Raw genomic sequence first — 20195 nt, 5'->3', positions numbered from 1 at the left:
CCGTTACCCGAGCCATTCGTCAGATGAACAGAAGTGGAGTTCTGGATGGAATAGTAGAGCTTACGAGACCTTGGGATTCAGTCGTAGGGAAGAAGGGAGGGTATATTTAAGGACTGTAAAGAGATACCGAGAAAAGCACAAGTAAGAAAAATTAGTATCTATTATTTATGAAACGTCCCTCATATTTTTTTAGCCCTGAAGAGAGACTTTTTTGGCCGTCGATTTGCTTCGGACGAAGAGCTGCACGCCTGGATACAATCGCGGTTCTGGAGGCAATCACTAGTACTTCTTCCACGAAGAAATTGGCCGTCTTGCCTTACAGTGGGGTAAATGTGTGGTCAGTTATGGCCATTACTTTTGAAATAGTAAACAGTTTTCTCACTTTTTCCGTCTGTCTCGTTTTCATTTGACTATCCCTTCAGCTAGATGTAGGGGTATTGTGTTAGGCCCTCCGTACACGCAGCGACTGAAAAGCAACGCTACTGTTTGGCGATGTCTGGTTGCAGACTAGCTTGCAACGGAGCTCCGCAAACGGCACAACTGTGCATTGAGAAACTGCAGTTTCCGTTTGCAAGCGTGGAGGAGGAGTATTGTTTGCCATAATACAGCGAAATACGAAAATGAGCGATGTGTCAGTGCAGAAAAACGGATATTCATCACTTTGAGATAAGAGGGTTCTGATTTACAGTGTGATTATAATTAAAGTTAAGCTTTCAAACCGCTGTAGAAATAATACCACTGGTCTGAATGGCATCAAATTGCAACGGAATATTATCGGAGAAGGGGGAAAACGTATGGCAGAAGAAAAATAAATAGTTACAAAAAGGAGTAACAGATGGGGCTGGTAAGAATCACAATTTAATAGTGGTCGACTACAAATGACAAATGAATCATACAACAATGCCTAAGGTGTACGTTTGACATTAAACAAATTGTACCACTTAGTGTGCATGAGTGTACAGGTGTGATACTGTTTGTTACGTAAGACCGTCCACGACGGCAAGGTCATATCACGTAGAATAGGAGGAATCGGATTCCCAAAAAAGGGATAAAAAGCTTCAATCACATCGGTTTTTAATTGTCCTGAGGCCAAAAACCGCATAAAAAGCATCAGTCAAAATCAAATTGGATTCTTAATTTGCGTGTGACTGGTGCAAAACGTGTTCAATATGCTGTCCACAGTTTTCTCCAACAAGTTGAAATCGAGAAACAGCATGTACCACAGCTGATAGAAGTGTTCCCGAGGTCACGTTCAGAATGTGTTACACAATGCGTGCCTTCAATGCAGCTAAGTTTGCAATCGGAACACTGAACACAACATCTTTCAGATAGTTCCACAGCCAGAAGTCACACGGGTTAACATCAGGTGATCGGGACGGCCAAGCTGTACGGAAATGGCAGCTGATTATTCTAGCATTTCCGAAATGGCCCCTCAGCAGCTGCTTAAGTGAATTTGCAATGTGCGGAGGTGCGCCATCTTGCATGAAAATGATCCCATGCACGTTGTTGGAGAGCTGGAATTACGTGGTTACGCAAAAGGCACTCGTAGCACTTACCAGTGACGGTACAGGTAAAGGGACGAGAAGCACCTGTGACTTCGAAAAAATATCGCCGTGTGATAAATGATACCGTAAACCTGCATCACTCAGCGATCTTTTCAGGATGAGGTGGTACCAGTTGATTTGCCTGTGGATTTTCCGTTTCCCACATTCGACAATTCTGTGTATTGACATCCTATCGGATGGAAATGGGCTTCCTCTGTTCACAAAATCTTCCACGGCCAATGATTGTCCACTTCCACGCGAGCAAGAAATTCTAAAAATAAGGTCTCTCTTGCTGGCAGGTCAACAGGAAGCAACTCGTGCACATGCGTAATTTTGAATGGGTAGCAAAGAAGGATGATGATGGTTTTTGGAGAGCAACCAGCCACAAATTTACTTTCCGTTACTTAATTCAAAGGGTACCGTTACCGGTTTCGAATCGTTGTGATTCATCCTCAGACGGTTTACACGCTTTCTTTACGACATGTGGTGTGTTTTCTACAGATTAATTTTCGTGAAACGTCGGAGTGTTTTCTGTCCGAACACCATATTTGTCTTCAAACAACAGCCACGGTCTCCATCATGTCCTCATATGACAAAATTGAAAAGCAGGATGTTTGGTAGGATTTTACGCATCGTATTGACGGGTATCTCCAATGTTGGGGCAGTTCTCCGTGCACCACACGACCACTCCTCCAGCACCCTGTGGGCACTTCTTCCACTGACCTCGAATCAATTCCTTTTCCCCCTCTACCAGGCTGCACACCAAAATAACCCGTCTTTTCCAATTCCGAATCATTTTTCTCGGACCCACGGCAGTCATCGGACCAGCATATATTTTCAAACCCTTCAGTGTTCGGAACTTCTGCAGAGCGACATGAGCACAGTCATCATTCTTGTAATACAGCTTTACAAGCACAGCGCGATCCTGCATTGTGACAGTCATGGCGAACGTCACGGGAGCGAAAGCAGGAAAAGCCGTGTACCGGCGTGTTTATACCGACTTCAATGGGTCGTGCGCTTGACACGTGTTTTCATTTACGTGTTAGGACACATACAGAGTAATCAATTGATCAGTTTTCCCCCTTCTCCGATAATATTCCGTTACAATTCATTCCGACCAGTGGTGTTATTTCTACAGCGTTTTGAAAGTTTAATTATGAACACCCTGTATTTCATACACAAATAATAACATTTAATTGACAGTAGATACCGATTATTGTGTTTTTAAGTCTATTTCATAACTAACTTTCAAGCTCCATTGTCACTAGAATCTTTCGTCGATTGTTGACCAATTGCTTGGCAAATTACGTCGCAAAACTGACTGGCAGCAGTATTGCCTCGGTATCTTCGCCCGATTGAGTAGTGACATCGATTGACTGGGATCCGAACGACTGCGTAACAGCTATTGGGTCAAACAGTGGTGGAGTAGGTGCCCGGTTCACGGTTTCGTCGCCTCGTGCAGCAGCCGCGCAGTCTACGGGACCTCGTCACGGTTCGCGTAGCTACACCCGTCGGAGGTTCGAGTGCTCCCTCGGGCACGGGAGTGTGTGTTGTCCTTAGCGAAAGTACTCCAAGTTAGATTAAGTAGTTTGTAAGTATAGGGATCGATGACCTCAACAGTTTGGTCCCACAGAAGTTTACTACAAATTTCCAAACGTCACGATTTCGTCGATTAGCTGTAATACTCTACGCTCGAATATTTTTACGTATTGCTCGTTCATTTCATCCAGTTCAGTCAACAAGCTGAGGAGAAACAGCTTCGTATCTTCTGTCCTCTGGTCGTGGGGCTCACCGCTGTGAGTCAGTTTTGGCCTCCTGAGCCTCAGTAGATTCGTGTCGCGCGACTACCGAGTGTCGCAACCCGGAAAGCGGCGGGGTCCGGCGGTGCGCGCGCATCTCGCGCCTGATTGGCGGCTGGAAGCTGGCCGGTGCTCCCTCGGCCCGCCGCGCCGCGCCGCTGTGGCCGGCCAGTGCGAAGTCAGACACGATGCGAGCAGCAGGTGGCGCACGGCTCGCGCTGGCGGCCTGCGTCTTGGCGGCGGCGGCAGCGCAGCAGCTGCCCTGGTGGTGGGGGCTGTCCGCCCCCGACTACAGCCCGGTCACCCAGGCGCCCGACAACAACGTGGGGGGCGGCTCCACCCCCGGCGTCGGAGGAGGCGCGTCCACGGCGGACCCGCTCGCGCAGAGCACGTACGAACCGTGCGAGTGCGGGCCCGGCAAGTCGTGCGTCTGCGTGCTCTACTACCTGTGCAAGAACAACACCATCATCACCACCGGGCTCGACCTGCTCGATGACAGGTGGGTGCAGCTGCGAGGGCGCCGCGGCCCGCCTTTCCTCTCCCATTCGCAGGCTCTTTTTGTCCCAGCCAGACTGTCTCTAATTTCGTAGACTTTTGTCTTATTTCGTCCAAATGCTGCAGAAATGACTGTTCCGTCACGTTTATTATACGTACCGTTTGTTTCTGATCGTGATCTCAGCTGTAGAATCTTTAAGTAACAGTCACCAATGAATTGCGTCAGTGCATATTCAATCTTGTTACTACGACATACTTCTCGTGAAATATTTGCAAAATTACGGAATAACCCTACTCGTGTTCGTTTTGAAAAACTTTGCCTCCTTCGTAATTTCACTGAGGTGGTAATTCAACTGGAAAGGTGTACTGTTGTGGGTGAATGTTGCTGGTGTAAACACCGTAGAGGCTGCAGGATCGAATTACATCTACGTTCAGGCTAACCTGCCGGTCTTCGCTTAAAATACTATTTGTATGCAGATTTTTTCCCACCTCCGGTAACGTCTCACTGCACACGTGCGTGCGACCTCGGAAAGTTGTCAACAGTAGCAGCCACTTCTACGCTAAGCACTACGACCCTATCACACCTACATCTTGCTGATTACTTTAAAGCGCGTTGCACAGGATGCGTTTGTTCTGCTACAATTTAAGATAAGGTTTCCCAGCTTTTCCTTTAGGAATGGACAGTTGAGTTGACCTACAGCATAGGCTATGTACTGTGGTTACTATTGGCCTATCTTGGATTCAGAATCTGTATGGAAAAGGCGAATAATTTTGTAGGACCGTTTCCCATAGTTGGTTTTTGCATTAATGTCAGTAGCTGTAGCGGCATATTGTACGTCTGGCCTAGTACGTCGTTTGGAATTTCCCGGCATTTGTTACCCTCTGGCGAGGGAACGAGCTCTTCCTACACGCTCGGTGTAGCTTATTGGTCGTATCAGCGGATCTGAACACTCTTCTAACATAGCAAATGTTTTTCAGCTAATCTCTTTCGCAAATGATCCAGTTTCCCAGCACGCTGTCAGTGAGCTAGCGCCTTCCGTTTGCATTACCAACAAGTGGGCCTACATAACAATTAAACCCACTGTTACCCACTGGTTTATACTACTTTACCATTCCCATGTCTGACATGCAAATCCAGTAACATCCTTCCGTACCATCCGTCGGCTTTCAACAATGACGTCATTGATAAAATAAAATAAATAACTGAAATCACGAAAATACTCCAATATACATACCTAAACAAACAGCTACTGCTGATACCAAAATACGAAGAAACACCCAACTAGCGCTAACCAACTATAATTGGTACCGAAAACATAACTTGACGTAGCTCAACTGAAAATCCCGAAGGCAATAAAGAACATCACGAGAGCGTTAACTGCTGCCACACTTCAGATGGTACACACTGCGGCAGGCTTGGCTCGTGGTTAACACTACTCCTTCACTTCGCCCTTGGGCCCACCCGCACCTCATCTAATTCGGGTACACTTCACACTTACTTCCAATTATTGATATTGCTTTCCGCAAACTATGCGTTAAACCATTAACTCTTAATTCCTGAGTAAAAATTCCGTGGACTTCTGTATTTCGTAGTCGTTCATTTATCTGATACTATTATTATTTACTGAATAGTATTAATTTCATTACGTCGCAGTTTCGCCCTCATTAGAGAAAAAATGTCCAAGGAAGGTGTAATCAACAGGTGACATAAATCGTAATCACTGTTTACACTCGTCACCAATACAACCAAAAACATTATTTTTGCTCTGACTGCTTAGGACCGCAATCTAGTTACCTTTTGTTCAAGTAATTCAACTCGTAGGTTTAGTAACGTCCCCACACCAACACAATTGGTAACGCTGCCTATAAATCCAATACGAATTACAAACACTAAATTAGCTGACACTAATAGCGCCCCAAACAAAAACGACCAAAGCACAGCAACCACATGACGCAATTTTAATATACGTTTAGTGAACTGTAAACTTTACATTTGTCTACCATAAGATTAACTTGTCAGTTTTCGACCTAAGCTGACCTCTTGCCTTATATGATGATAAAATTTAGAATATAAAATGTAGACTGGCAACGGCAACGAAAGGTTTTTGAAGAAGAGAAATTTAACATAGAGTACAGACTTAAGTGTCGGGAAGTCTGTTCTGAAACTATATGTATGGAGTGCAGCCATGTATGGAAGTGAAACGTCGACGATAAATAGATTAGACAAGAAGAGAATAGAAGCTTTCGAAATGTGGTGCTACAGAAGGATGTTGAAGATTAGATGGGTAGATCACATGACTGATGAGGAGGTATTGAATACGATTGAAGAGAAATTTGTGGCACAACTTGACTAGAAGAGGGATCTGTCGGTAGGACACATTAAGAGGCATCAAGGGATCACCAATTTAGTACTGGAGGGCAGCGAGGAGGGTAAAAATCGTAGAGGGAGACCAAGAGATGAATACACTAAGCTGATTCAGAAGGATATAGGTTGCAGTAGGTACTGGGAGATGAAGCTTGCACAGGATAGAATAGCATGGAGAGCTACATCGAACCAATCTCTGGACTGAAGACCACAACAAGTCTATATCAGATCTTCCTAGCTGACCGTGCTATCCGCGAAATGTCTGAGACTGCAGGTAACACCCAGTCCATCGCTTTATATCATTAACGATAATTACCCTATTTTGCACCCCGAGACCACACCCTAAACTATTTCAGTGCGTTCTGTCCGCCAGCACGCTTACCAACGCAGGCCCACGGTTGTACGGAACAGCCACATTCCCTTCAGCCGTCGGCGTAGTCTTCAATCGAAAGCCTTACTCAAGTTTTTCCATTTAAGTCTCGAGGAAATACAGCCTTCCGGCAAATATTAAGATTTTAAGAAATTTCTCAAATCCGGACTGTCAAGCTGCGGAAAGACTTTGTTGGACGACTGAGAAACTGGATTTAGGACTGGCTGAGACACTGGCTTACGGGTCGTACAGTGTAAGTAATACCTCCCAACTCCGAACCAGCAGTCACCAAGAGAGACCAGTAAGTTTTGGTGTCAGTTTGTGATAGTGTGTATCTGATAGCATAGGTGCTTCAGTAGCGTTCTTGCACATTTTGATAAGCTAAATTATAACTCTTTCACGTAACCTCTTGATAGGACAGAGCGCATAACGGAATCACTGTTCAGTAGGACCTGTATTCCGCTTGCGTCATGAAGCCGTTATACGTATGTGGTGAGGCGCCTACGGTGTAACACCCCTTTCGATTCTTGGATAGTTCAAAATATGGAGACGAGGTTCTGCGAACAGGGGCACCTAGGTTCATTTGCCTCCTGTTGTTAACCCTTGTATCAACCGAGGTACTGGAGAAAGTTTGGTGTTTGAAATGGTATACTTTCTAATGGCATTGAAATTTTTCGCGGAAAAATTTGAGAAATTGATTAAATCTGAGACAAAGGACCAGTAAACCGCCAGAGCGGTGTTAACACAAAGTTGGACGTAATGCTTTACACACAGTATGTATTAGATGTGACGAAATAGGCCTACGTATATGTTAAGCTATGCTTAGGGAATTAGATTAGGAAATGAGACACTTAAAGTAGTAAAGGAGTTTTTCTATTTGATGAGCAAACTAAGTAGGGAGGATATAAAATGTAGACTTACAATCGCAAGTTAAGCGTTTCTGAAGATGAATTTGTTAACATCGAGTATAGATTTGTCAGGAAGTCGTTTCTGAAAGTATTTGTATTGAGTGTAGCCATGTATGTAAGTGAAACATGGACAATAACTTGTTTGGACAAGAAGAGAATAGAAGTTTTCGAAATGCGGTGCTACAGAAGAATGCTGAGGATTAGACGGGTAGATCACGTAACTAATGAGGTATTGAATAGAATTGGGGAGAAGAGGAGTTTGTGGCACAACTTGACTAGAAGAAGGGATCGGTTGGTAGGGCATGTTCTGAGGCATCAAGGGATCTCAAATTTAGCGTTGGAGGGCAGCGTGGAGTGTAAACATCGTAGAGGGAGACCAAGAGATGAATACACTAAGCGGATTCAGAAGGATGCAGGTTGCAGTAAGTACTGGGAGATGAAGCAGCTTGCACAGGATAGAGAAGCATGGAGAGCTGCATCAAACCAGTCTCAGGACTGAAGACCACAACAACAGCAACATATGTTAAGTTCTTTGTAAACACTACACTGTACCTCTGTGGTACGTAAGGTCAACCGCAAATAAGTTTTACGTCAGTTTCCTCGCTCGTCTTGCTGTGTATAAAGACACAACTACAGAAGAGCTTTATTCACAAATCACACAGCCCTTGGGCATCTCGTTTTAGTGCATTTTTCTGCGGAACTGAGTGTTCGACCACTCTCAAAGCACAGACCCGGCGTCTCGCCGTGTGCAATTCATGGCAGACCCGCAGTCATTACTTTGCGCCAGTTATCGAGTCTCAGGGTGCTGCTGACGTCTCGGCTGCAACACGCGAGTAACGGACACGTATTCCGTATCGTTGCGTTTCTGTACTCGGTGAAGCCGCTCTCGTCATGAGATGGACGCGTTTGGCCTCCAAACAGATAGCTTAATATACATAGCTTTAGGTGCCTGTGTTTTTCTTATGGTAAATAATTGCTTCGTACTCAAAACTCATTTTTTGATTCAGTGTCAACTCTGCACAGAAATATTATTTCGGAATCATTTTATTCCTTGTTTGTTTTACAAATACCGATCGATCTTCAGAGACAGGAGACGGTACTCTGACAGTACAGTAAGACGAGGGTACTGTAAAGTGATATTTGTGCAATGCGCATGGACGTGGAAGTCGGTGGTATTGTTGGTGCGTTTCGTCTGTGGTACCAGAAACACATTAGACGGATTTAACAGTTAGCTAAAGAAACCAATGTACTACAATCCATTCATCTACCAGATGCAGGACGGTAAGAAATGTTAACGTATGAATGGAAAAAGATTGTCGCGTTACCTCAACTATTTGTTTTGTGTGCACTCCACCAAGCTAAGCCTACTGTAGCAGCTTAACGCCAGCTGATATTAGCTTCTAAATGTGCGTACATAGACGCATTACACAGTAGCTGATGGTTGCAGAAGCGTTTCTTTAAAAGTTCATTTTAAATATTGCTACTAACAGTTTCAGCTGTATCTACTGTGAATTCCATTAAGATATCCGAATAGAACGCAACGTGTGCGTTTTACTGCCATTTTATTTTCGGGCATTGTACCGAAAACTACCCGCCTTTTTAATCTATAATGCAACGGCAATCAGTGTTTTGTTGAACGCAAACTGTAATACAAAAACACGTCAGTAAAGAACAATTACCTTAATCCTCGTCCTGGCTTTTGTTGTTACATCAAGCAGTCGTTTGTGATCCAACGTTTGAGTGGAGCGAAAACAAGACTCCCTAGAAATTGGACGATGCATATTTTTCCGAATTTTCGTAGCTAAACGGCAAGTGATAAATAAGTTATCAAGTTTCCAACGGGCCGTCTAATTTTCCAAAGAAAAATTTAATTGCTTGAAAGAAATTGGAGCTGAATAGTAATATGATGGTAAATTAGAATTAACTTTACCTAGCTGTGGAAATGAATTGTCAAAAAATATCGAGTCACATTATAAATTTGAAAACTGCTCTGCTTTCTGTTGCTTTGTACACTCTTAGTAAACATGAAGAAAAAATGAAAAAAGTAAAATATTTTGTGAAATGATTTGTCCTAGTAACCTGAAGGTGACTGGAGTTGCCCAGTCGAAATATCGTGCGAAGAATTTAGCGACGACCGGCTGCAAGCGCGAAATCTGTTTGAACATCCAGTTCGCCCGGAAAATTTTAAAACTCGCAGAAATAAACTAGAGTAGAGAAACATTTGACGCTCTTCTGAATGATGCTGGAACTCGCGTGCAGCAAATGAGGTGCCGACTCAGAAGCCATAGTTTAGCGTTGGACCTTGGAATCTTAAACGGGATATTTAGTGGAATTTCACTCAGTGGTCTTAAGGTCTTAATACGTGGTTTGCTAAAAAAAAAATGGCTGAACGGAGTACCCGCGATAAAATGGAATGGAATGTGGCGCGTGGACCGGCTAATTTCTCATCAGCTGATCACAGCACACACATGGCGGCGTGTCTTTGGTAACGCAAGTAAAGAGTACGTTGTAATGTATATCGAATGGAAGTGTTTTAAAATTTACTCTTTACTCTCATAGCCCTATTTCTCAAATAGTTACTGAAAAGTTTCAGAAGCACAGTGTCAGTGTTGTCTTTTCGTGAGCTCTACGACGCCTTTTAAACAAGTACGTCGTCGCATATAAAATATTTGAGTCCGTTAATATGAAACTTAATGGCAGAGCTAACCGGACAACAGTAACGCGCCCCTCTGCTTTCCATTATCTGGCGGAAACCTCGCCTCTGCTGAGCAGACGCCGCAGCTCGCCCTGTTTACAGCTCACAAAGTCCGGGGCGTGTGGCAATTCCTGCAGATAGCCGGCTGTTTGTCTCCCTGGGGAATGTAACGGTGGCGGCCGGAACGTTATCTGGCCCTCTCCACCTCTCCCAGAATGACACGTGGAGAACTGACTTTCGGAACGGAATGTAACCGCATTCCTCATCCCCTCCGTTTGTTAACCAGACATATCGCGATGACAGAACGACGCTAATATAAAAGCATCCCCGAATACAGTCGAAAGTGGGAAGCGTAAGACTCGTTTGTGTGTGTGCGCCTTCGTTCGGAGGCCAGCCTCGGCTGGCTTGTTTACCTGATGGCAGCAGGCCTCGTGCACCCAGTGATGGAGCAGCATCGTCCCCAGAACCGATCGCGGTCCTTTGGTTTGGAGCCCAGTGATAGGCCTAAACCAAATGCTCGGACGATTCTGTGACGGGCACGGATAGGGCAGGCGTGTCCTACAGCAGGAAGGGGCTGCTAGGGTAGTGGAGCACGTGTGGTGTTCACGTCGTTCTTTAGGGTACAGAAAGCCTACATCGGCCCGATAAGATACTGTCTGCTTTCGTACGCGGAAGAACGAAAGCCACAGTAGTTAAAGTGTCAAGTATCTGTCATGGAGCCGGCAGTTGTGGCCGTAAGGTTGTAGGCGTTTGTCTGGAACTGCGCTGCTGCTACGGTCACAGGTTCTAATCCTGCCTCGGGCGTGGATGTGTGATGTCCTTAGATTAGTTAGGTTTAAGTAGTTCTAAGTTCTAGGGGACTGATGACCTCAGATGTTAAGTCCCATAGTGCTCAGAGCCATTTGAACCATTTGATATCTGTCATGGAAGATCGCAGAACAGTTCATGCAGGAACATCCGTAGATAGGTCCAGGAAATAGTCTCACTCATAAATGGTAATAATTTCCAGATAGTACTAAGGACAGGAAGCTGGCTGGAACAACATCACTACTTCACGCGATGAGGCCCAATCAACCACGCACTGCTTTGAGAGATTGCCTCCACTTCGGCCTGTTCAAATGGCTCTGAGCACTATGGGACTTAACATCTGAGGTCATCAATCCCATAGAACTACCGGGTGATCAAAAAGTCAGTATAAATTTGAAAACTGAATAAATCACGGAGTAATGTTGAGAGGTACAAATTGACACACATGCTTGGAATGACATGGGGTTTTATTAGAACCAAAAAAATACAAACGTTCGAAAAATGTCCGACAGATGGCGCTTCATCTGATCACAATAGCAATAATTAGCAAAACAAAGTAAGACAAAGCAAAGATGTTCTTTACAAGAAATGCTCTATACGTCCACCATCATTCATCAACAACTGCTGTAGTGGAGACATAATGTTGTGAACAGGACTGAAAGCATGTCCAGCGTTATGGTGAGGCATTGGCGTCGGATGTTGTCTTTCATTATCCCTAGAGATGTCGGTCGATCACGATACACTTGCGACTTCAGGTATCCCCAAAGCCAATAATCGCACGGACTGAGGTCTGGGGACCTGGGAGGCCAAGCATGGAAACTGAGCACAGTATCATCACCAAACGACGCGCGCAAGAGATCTTTCACGCGTCTAGCAATATGGGCTGTTTTTTGTTCTAGTGAAACATTCCAAGCATTTGTGTCAATTTTTACCTCTCTAGCTACATTATTCCGTGGTTTGTTAAGTTTTCAAATTTATACTGACTTTTTGATAACCTGGTACTTCAACCTAACTAAGGACATGACACACATCCATGCCCGAGGCAGGATTGGAAACTGTGACCGTAGCACCTGGGCCACTTCGGCCTGTCTTCGGCTCCTGTCTGCCATCCCTCCAGCAGTCCCACTCTCTGAAGGTCTTTGGATACGCAGCCACTCCATCGAGTTCTAGGTCTTCGTACGGGCCTTCTGCCGGTTGACCTGGTGTTGAGTACAGTTTTTCGGCCATCGCTTGTCCTGCATTCCAGCAACACGCCCTGCCCACTGGAGTCGGCGTGTCTTCGTTATCGCCACGATGTTCGGCTCTTTGTAAATATCACACGAGTCTGTATTGTGACGAATCCTCCATTTTCCAAACTCGTTATCGTAAACTGGTCCAAAAATCTTCCAAAGGAGTTTCCTTTCAGATATCACCAGTCTGTCCAGATCTTGCTCGGTTGTACTCCAGGTGGCACATCCATATAGTACTACAGGCTGTAGGAGTGTTCTGTAGATGCTTATTTTGAAAAGTCTTCACAAACGTCTGGTTTTGAGGAGATCGTTAAGGCTGTGGTAACAGATATTAATAAAAATCAAATTACGGTTTGAATGTAAATCTCAAAAACCGACTGAATGCCGGCGGTGACGGAGATTTTTATGCCGTAAACAATACGTTAATATCTAGTGCGTTATTACATATTGTAAATACAAAGTGTTTTGGGTCAAGATGTGTGTTCAAGTTGCATCAGACGTGGTCATCGGATGCATTTAGAGACCCCATGCCTGAGGAGCGGTAGTGGCGGAACGTTTGAGCGAAAACTTGATAGACGGCTGCGCGTAAATTTCCCGATCATAAATAAATTACGGGGAGATTTCAACTTGGCAGCCGCAGACTGAGAGACTCAAGTGCTCAGAGCGGGTAGCAGGTACGGGAATAGGGAATCGTGTGAAATCCTTCTACATACCTTATCCGAAAACTACTTGAGAAGCCAATCACAGAATCGACTCTTGAAGTCACGTATTAAATCTCCTGGTTAGAAACAGGCAAGAACTCTTAGCTTCAGTTAGCGTCTAACAGGCAATCACTGATCATAAGGCCGTTCGACATCTATGTAACGATTTAACCCAGATAGCTCTGTTCGTCCAGGAGACACTATGCAGAACATACCGGCTCCGAGTTACACGCCGTATTCGTTGACGTGCAGAAGCCATTCGGTGTAGTTTCGTACTGCCAGCTGATGAACAAGGTACGAGCGCGCGCAATATCGGATCAGCTGCGTGGCTGAAGAATGCTTACGAAACAGAACAAAGTATGACATTCTCAGCGGAGAGAAATCTTCAGACGTAGAAGTAACTTCCGACGTACCGTAGGTTAGTGTAACAGGACAATTAGTTCCACAGTATACAGGTATCCCAGCAGGAATACTGGCAGTGTTCAGGTTTTTGTCAGGAACGATCATTCGAAGAGAAGTCTAGTAAACATGTGCTCTAAAGTGCGTACCTTATTAGCTGCAAATACTTGTTCATTTTCGCTACTGTGAAACGCACCTCTTTTAACAAGTTGTCATAGCTCTTGAAATATGAATTTTAGAGTTTATGTTTGGTGAATATTTTTATTCCCCCAGTACTGACCATTCCTCCTGAAGCCATCTGTACACAAGAACGGCTCAACCAAGCCCAGAGGCAAACATTGCAAGAGTGTGGTTTACTATTAAAATTCATATGTTCCAAGAGGAGTCAATAAAAATATCGCTTGCTTCTAGGCAAATTACATCTAGCGTGTAAGTGAGAAAACAGATAGAAAAGGTTTCAAGTTATAGGCAAAGTTTGTAGCAAGTCATTAGGTGCGCACATTCCGAAATACTGGGTGAATATACTATGAACCATCTCTCCTTACTACTATACCTCAAACATCGGTCGTTACAGTCTATATTAACAACTGCAACGTGTCCTGTTAGTTCATTTACTCGATTTGCTACAGCACAGTTGGATTCAATTTTTTTGTTTCTCTAATCAAAGTACAGAATTATCAGTTGCCACGCTCGTCACCATGAATGTTTCATTTGTTCTATCCAATATATGTGTCAGTCAGTGCGATTTTAGCTGGAGACTGAAAGCAAGCGTTATTTCTTCAGCTTTCCTTCGCACAAATTCACACTTCCACAGTATAACCACTCTACCTCTTGAACTGAATATTCAAAGCTGAGTGTATTTGGATGCTAGTAAGAAGTGATTGCGGAATTATTTTAGTGACGGAGCTGAGACGGAAACTGGCCTAATCTGTGATTGTTGGCTTGTTGCTAACAGTGGGAAGAAATCAGTAATTTAATGCCAGTAATTGTTCTATATTGTAACGATTCTTTAAAAGGTACCAGACTTCGTAAGACGAATTTAGAATAAATGCGAAGTACTTTAAAGGCTACAGCAGTGGCGGCCAGTCAATAGCATCACCATATTAGTAACGCCCGACTTAGCATGGCCGTTAAGAGGCTGCAAAAATATTTAAATATCAAAGTAAGGACGAGTGTTACTAATATTAATTAGAAACCATATACCTGTCAAGTAAATGTTAGTAGTCTAAGTAATACAAAGAAAAAGAAACCAATCACCTTCTGATCTCTCCATACTTCCTACTTCCATCTACTGCCCACATTAAACAACGCCCAGTCGAAGTAATGAATAAGTAATGTATTTTATGAAGATTTGAGAGGACTGAAGATTGCAATAAACTTTCTTAGCTTGTCGTGTTGATTGGCTCCAGTTCTTCTCGCCTAGGAGTCTGATTCTTGAAGCCGAAAATATCACATCAGATCTTAAACGGTTGTTTGAACTAAATAAATCTGAAGATTGTTGTTGTAACCTTTTTTTGCGTAAATAGATTTCCTCACATTTAAGTATATCATATAGGATTTTGATATTTCACATTAACAAAGCGGAAATTTTATTGTTCGCACAAAAATACAAAAATTAGTCCGATCACATCAGAGGCATGCTTAAGACTCCCGCACACTGCGGAAATAACAATATTCCAAAGAGTCAACAATTTCTCCTAAATAATGAATTCCTATTAGCCTTCTATATTAATATCGATTATTACTTCATAAATGAATCCTGAAATAACCAAATGGTTCAATGGCTCTGAGGACTAAGGTACTTAACAACTGAGGTCATCAGTCCCCTAAAACTTAGAACTACTTAAACCTAACTAACGTAAGGACATCACAGGCATCCATGCCCGAGACAGGATTCGAACCTGCGACCGTAGTGGTCGCGCGGTTCCAGTCTGAAGTACCTAGAACCGCTCGCCTACAGCGGCCTGCTGAAATAAACTTAGTATACAGAACAGGAATTTGTAATTAAGAATAGAAATTTTAACTGTGCCAATAATACGTAATTTCAAATGTATCTGAAAAAGTAATTTTGACCGTACATTCTGAACTAACCGATAATAACATCGAAACTGAAATATTTTCCAAAGTTATTCCTTTTCATAAATTTTAGCTTGAAATATACTGATATAAACTTATATCAAAGTTTTCAGAAAAGCAAATGATGTAAAATTGACCTGAACAAAATTCGAAAAATAATCCTGGTATCGACAGCTACTGTCAAGGAAAGGTAATGCTAGAGGATGATGTCCTGTTACAACCTTACGTTAGTAGTTCAGACAGAGAAAGCGGCTGCTGGGGTATAGCCTCCCATTCTTACACCAGTGCCTGTCGGAGCTCCTGAAGCGTCTTAGGGGTTTGAAGACGTGCAGCGATACGTCGACGGAGAGCATCCCAGAAGTGCTCGATGGGGTTTAAGCCTGGAGAACAGGCAGGCCACTCCATTCGCCTGATATCTTCTGTTTCAAGGTACTCCTCCACGATGGCAGCTCGGTGGGGCCGTGCGTTATCATCCATCAGGAAGTAGGTGAGACCCACTGCACCCCTGAAAACGCAGACATACTGGTGGAAAATGACGTCCCGATACACCTGACCTGTTACAGTTCCTCCGTTAGACATGCAGGGGTGTACGTGCACCGATCATAATCCCACCCCAAACTATCAAACCACGGCCTGCATACAGGTCCCTTTCAAACACATTAAGGGGTTGGTATCTGATTTCTGGTTCACGCTAGATGAAAACCCGGCGAGAATCAGTGTTGAGATTATATCTGGACTCGTCCGTGAAGATAACCTGGGACCACTGTTCCGGTGACCATGTACTATGTTGTTGACACCACGGTTTATGGGCTCTCCTGTTACCAGGGGTCAGTGGAATGCACCTTGCAGGTCTTCCTGTCTGCTGGAATCGTTGCAATGATCTTGAGATCACACTTTGTGGCACACAGAGGGCCTGTGCTACGACCTGCTGTGTTTGACTAGCCTCCAGTCACCCTAGTATTCTACCCCTGATATCATCTATATGCGTTCTTTCAGCCATTTTCAACACACAGTCACCATTAGCAATCATGAAAACGTCTGCACACTTACTCGCTGCACCGTACTCTGCCATGCACCAACACACCTCTGCGTATGTGGACTGGTGCCAGCGCCACCGTGCGACGTCCGCAGGTCAAATGCACCGCTTGGTCACACCCCGAGGTAATGTAAACCTGCAAACCGCCCACTAGAGCGTTGTTTCACCATGTATAAGCACTAGCATTGATTTATGACCAGGAGTGTAGTTTTTAAACCTTAACATCTGAGAATTTGTTAATTAGTAAACTTTCATATGTTGTTGTTGTGGTCTTCAGTCCTGAGACTGGTTTGATGCAGCTCTCCATGCTACTCTCTTATGCAAGCTTCATCTCCCAGTACCTACTGCAACCTACATGCTTCTGAATCTTAGTGTAGTCATCTCCTGGTCTCCCTCTACGATTTTTACCCTCCACGCTGCCCTCTAATACTAAATTGGTGATCCCTTGATGCCTTAGAACATGTCCTACCAACCAGTACCTTCTTCTGGTAAATTTGTGCCATAAACTTCTCTTCTCCCCAATCCTATTCAATACTTCCTCAGTAGTTACATGATCTACCCATCTAATCTTCAGCATTCTTCTGTAGCACCACATTTCGAAAGCTTCTATTCTCTTCTTGTCTAAACTATTTATCGTCCATGTTTCACTTCCATACATGGCTACACTCCATACAAATACTTTCAGAAATGACTTCCTGACACTTAAATGTATACTCGATGTTAACAAATTTCTCTTCTTCAGAAACGCTTTCCTTGCCATTGCCAGTCTACATTTTATATCCTCTCTACTTCGACCATCATCAGTTATTTTGCTCCCCAAATAGCAAAACTCCTTTACTACTTTAAGTGTCTCATTTCCTAATCTAATTCTCTCAGCATCAACCGACTTCATTTGACTACATTCCATTATCCTCGTTTTGCTTTTGTTGATATTCATCTTATATCCTCCTCTCAAGACACTGTCCATTCTGTTCAACTGCTCTTCCAAGTCCTTTGCTGTCTCTGACAGAATTAAGATGTCATCGGCGAACCTCAACATTTTTATTTCTTCTCCATGGATTTTAATACCTACTTCGAATTTTTCTTTTGTTCCCTTCACTGCTTGCTCAATATACAGATTGAATAACATCAGGGAGAGACTACAACCCTGTCTCTATCCCTTCCCAACCACTGCTTGCCTTTCATGCCCCTCGACTCTTATAACTCCCATCTGGTTTCTGTACAAATTGTAAATAGCCTTTCGCTCCCTGTATTTTACCCCTGCTACCTTCAGAATTTGAAAGAGATTATTCCAGTCAACATTGTCAAAAGCTTTCTCTAAGTCTACAAATGTTAAAAACGTAGGTTTGCCCTTCCTTAATCTAGCTTCTGAGATAAGTCGCAGGGACAGTATTGCCTCACGTGTTCCAACATTTCTACGGAATCCAAACTTCTACTAGTTTTTCCATTCGTCTGTAAAGAATTCGCGTTAGTATTTTGCAGCTGTGGCTTATTAAACTGATAGTTCGGTAATTTTCACAACTGTCAACACCTGCTTTCTTTGGGATTGGAATTATTATATTCTTCTTGAAGTCTGAGGGTTTTTCGCCTGTTTCATACATCTTGCTCACCAGATGGTAGAGTTTTGTCATGAATGGCTCTCCCAAGGCCGTCAGTAGTGCTAATGGAATGTTGTCTACTCCGGGCGCCTTGTTTCGACTCAGGTCTTTCAGTGCTCTGTAAAACTCTTCACGCAGTATTGTATCTCCCGTTTCATCTTCATCTACGTCCTCTTCCATTTCCATAATATTGTCCTCAAGTACACCGCCCTTGTATAGACGCTCTATATATTCCTTCCACCTTTCTGCTTTCGCTTCTTTGCTTAGAACTGGGTTTCCATCTGAGCTCCTGATATTCATACAAGTGGTTCTCTTTTCTCCAAAGGTCTCTCTAATTTTCCTGTAGGCAGTGTCTATCTTACCCCTAGTGAGATAAGCCTCTACATCCTTACATTTTTCCTCTAGCCATCCCTGCTTAGCCATGTTGCACTTCCAGTCGATCTCATTTTTGAGACGTCTGTATTCCTTTTTGCCTGTTTCATTTACAGCATTTTTATATAATTTCTCCTTTCATCAATTAAATTCAATATTTCTTCTGTTACCGAAGGATTTCTACTAGCCCTAGTCTTTTTACCTACTTGATCCTCTGCTGCCTTCACTACTTCATCCCTCAAAGCTACCCATTCTTCTTCTACTGTATTTGTTTCCCCCATTCTTGTCAATTGTTCCCTTCTGCCCTCCCTGAAACTCTGTAAAACCCCTGGTTCTTTTAGTTTATCCTTAAATTCCCACCTTTTTGCAGTTTCTTTAGTTTTAATCTACAGTTCATAACCAATAGGTTGTGGTCAGTCCACATCTGCCCCTTGAAATGTCTTAAAATTTAAAACGTGGTTCCTAAATCTCTGTCTTACCATTATATAATCTGTCTGAAACCTGTCAGTATCTCCAGGCTTCGTCCATGTATACAGCCATCTTTTATGGTTCTTGAACCAAGTGTTAGCTATGATTAAGTTGTGCTCTGTGCAAAATTCTACCAGGCGGCTTCCTCTTTCATTTCTTTGCCCCAGTCCATACTCACCTACTACGTTTCCTTCTCTCCCTTTTCCTACACTCGAATTCCAGTCACCCATGACTATTAAATTTTCGTCTCCCTACACTATGTGAATAATTTCTTTTATTTCATCATACATTTCTTCAATTTCTTCGTCATCTGCAAAGCTAGTTAGCATATAAACTTGTACTACTGTAGTAGGTGTCGGCTTCGTATCTATATTGGCCACAATAATGCGTTCACTATGCTGTTTGTAGGAGCTTAGGCCGCATTCCTATTTTCAGATTCATTATTCAACCTACTCCTGCATTACCCCCATTTTGGTTTTGTGTTTATAACCCTGTATTCACCTGAGCAAAAGTCTTGTTCCTCGTGCCACCGAACTTTACTAATTCCCATTATATCTAACTTTAACCTCCATTTCCCTTTTTAAATTTTCTAACCTACCTGCCCGATTAAGGGGTCTGACATTCCACGCTCCGATCCATAGAACGCCAGTTTTCTTTCTCCTGATAACGACATCCTCTTGAGTAGTCCCCGCCCGGAGATCCGAATGGGGGACTATTTTATCTCCGGAATATTTTACCCAAGAGGACGCCATCATCATTTAATCATACAGTAAAGCTGCATGCCGTTGGGAAAAATTACGGCCATAGTTTCCCCTTGCTTTCAGCTGTTCGCAGTACCAGCACAGCAAGGCCGTTTTGGTTATTGTTACAAGGCCAGATCAGTCAATCATCCAGACTGTTGCCCCTGCAACTACTGAAAAGGCTGCTGCCCCTATTCAGGAACCACACGTTTGTCTGGCCTCTCAACAGATACCCTTCCGCTGTGGTTGCACCTACGGTACGGCTATCTGTATCGCTGAGGCATGCAAGCCTCCCCACCAACGGCAAGGTCCATGGTTCATGGGGGGAGATCTTTCATATATTGTTCTATAATAACAGCGAAATGAGTGCCCTTAAATGATTCACAATATTCGATTATCACTTTACATTTCACTAGGCACAATCGCATTCGCTCGCAGTGGTAATACTTGAAGAATCTCAGGTTCATAGCGTTCACTGTCTCCGAAGAATACGCGGTAAATCGACAGCTACAAATTCTGAGCGCAGATTCATTCCTACGCTTGCGAATGGCGCTAAGCTGTGACGAAGCAGCGCAGTCGACGTCTTTTGGCCA

At 43.6% G+C, this 20195-nt stretch overlaps 1 protein-coding gene across 1 annotated transcript in view; it reads left to right on the top strand.

Annotated features, from left to right (window-relative positions):
- Positions 1-20195, top strand: part of LOC126278707 (uncharacterized) — a 197749-nt gene that overhangs the window by 83403 nt on the left and 94151 nt on the right. The window contains exon 5 of the mRNA XM_049978980.1: positions 3374-3842. Within this exon, the coding sequence (XP_049834937.1) occupies positions 3374-3842 (469 nt within the window). The remainder of the gene's footprint in view (positions 1-3373; positions 3843-20195) is intronic.

Source organism: Schistocerca gregaria, chromosome 6, assembly GCF_023897955.1.
Source record: "Schistocerca gregaria isolate iqSchGreg1 chromosome 6, iqSchGreg1.2, whole genome shotgun sequence".
In the NCBI taxonomy this organism is placed as follows: Eukaryota; Metazoa; Arthropoda; class Insecta; order Orthoptera; family Acrididae; genus Schistocerca; species Schistocerca gregaria.
This window is presented reverse-complemented; position numbering and strand designations above follow the sequence as displayed.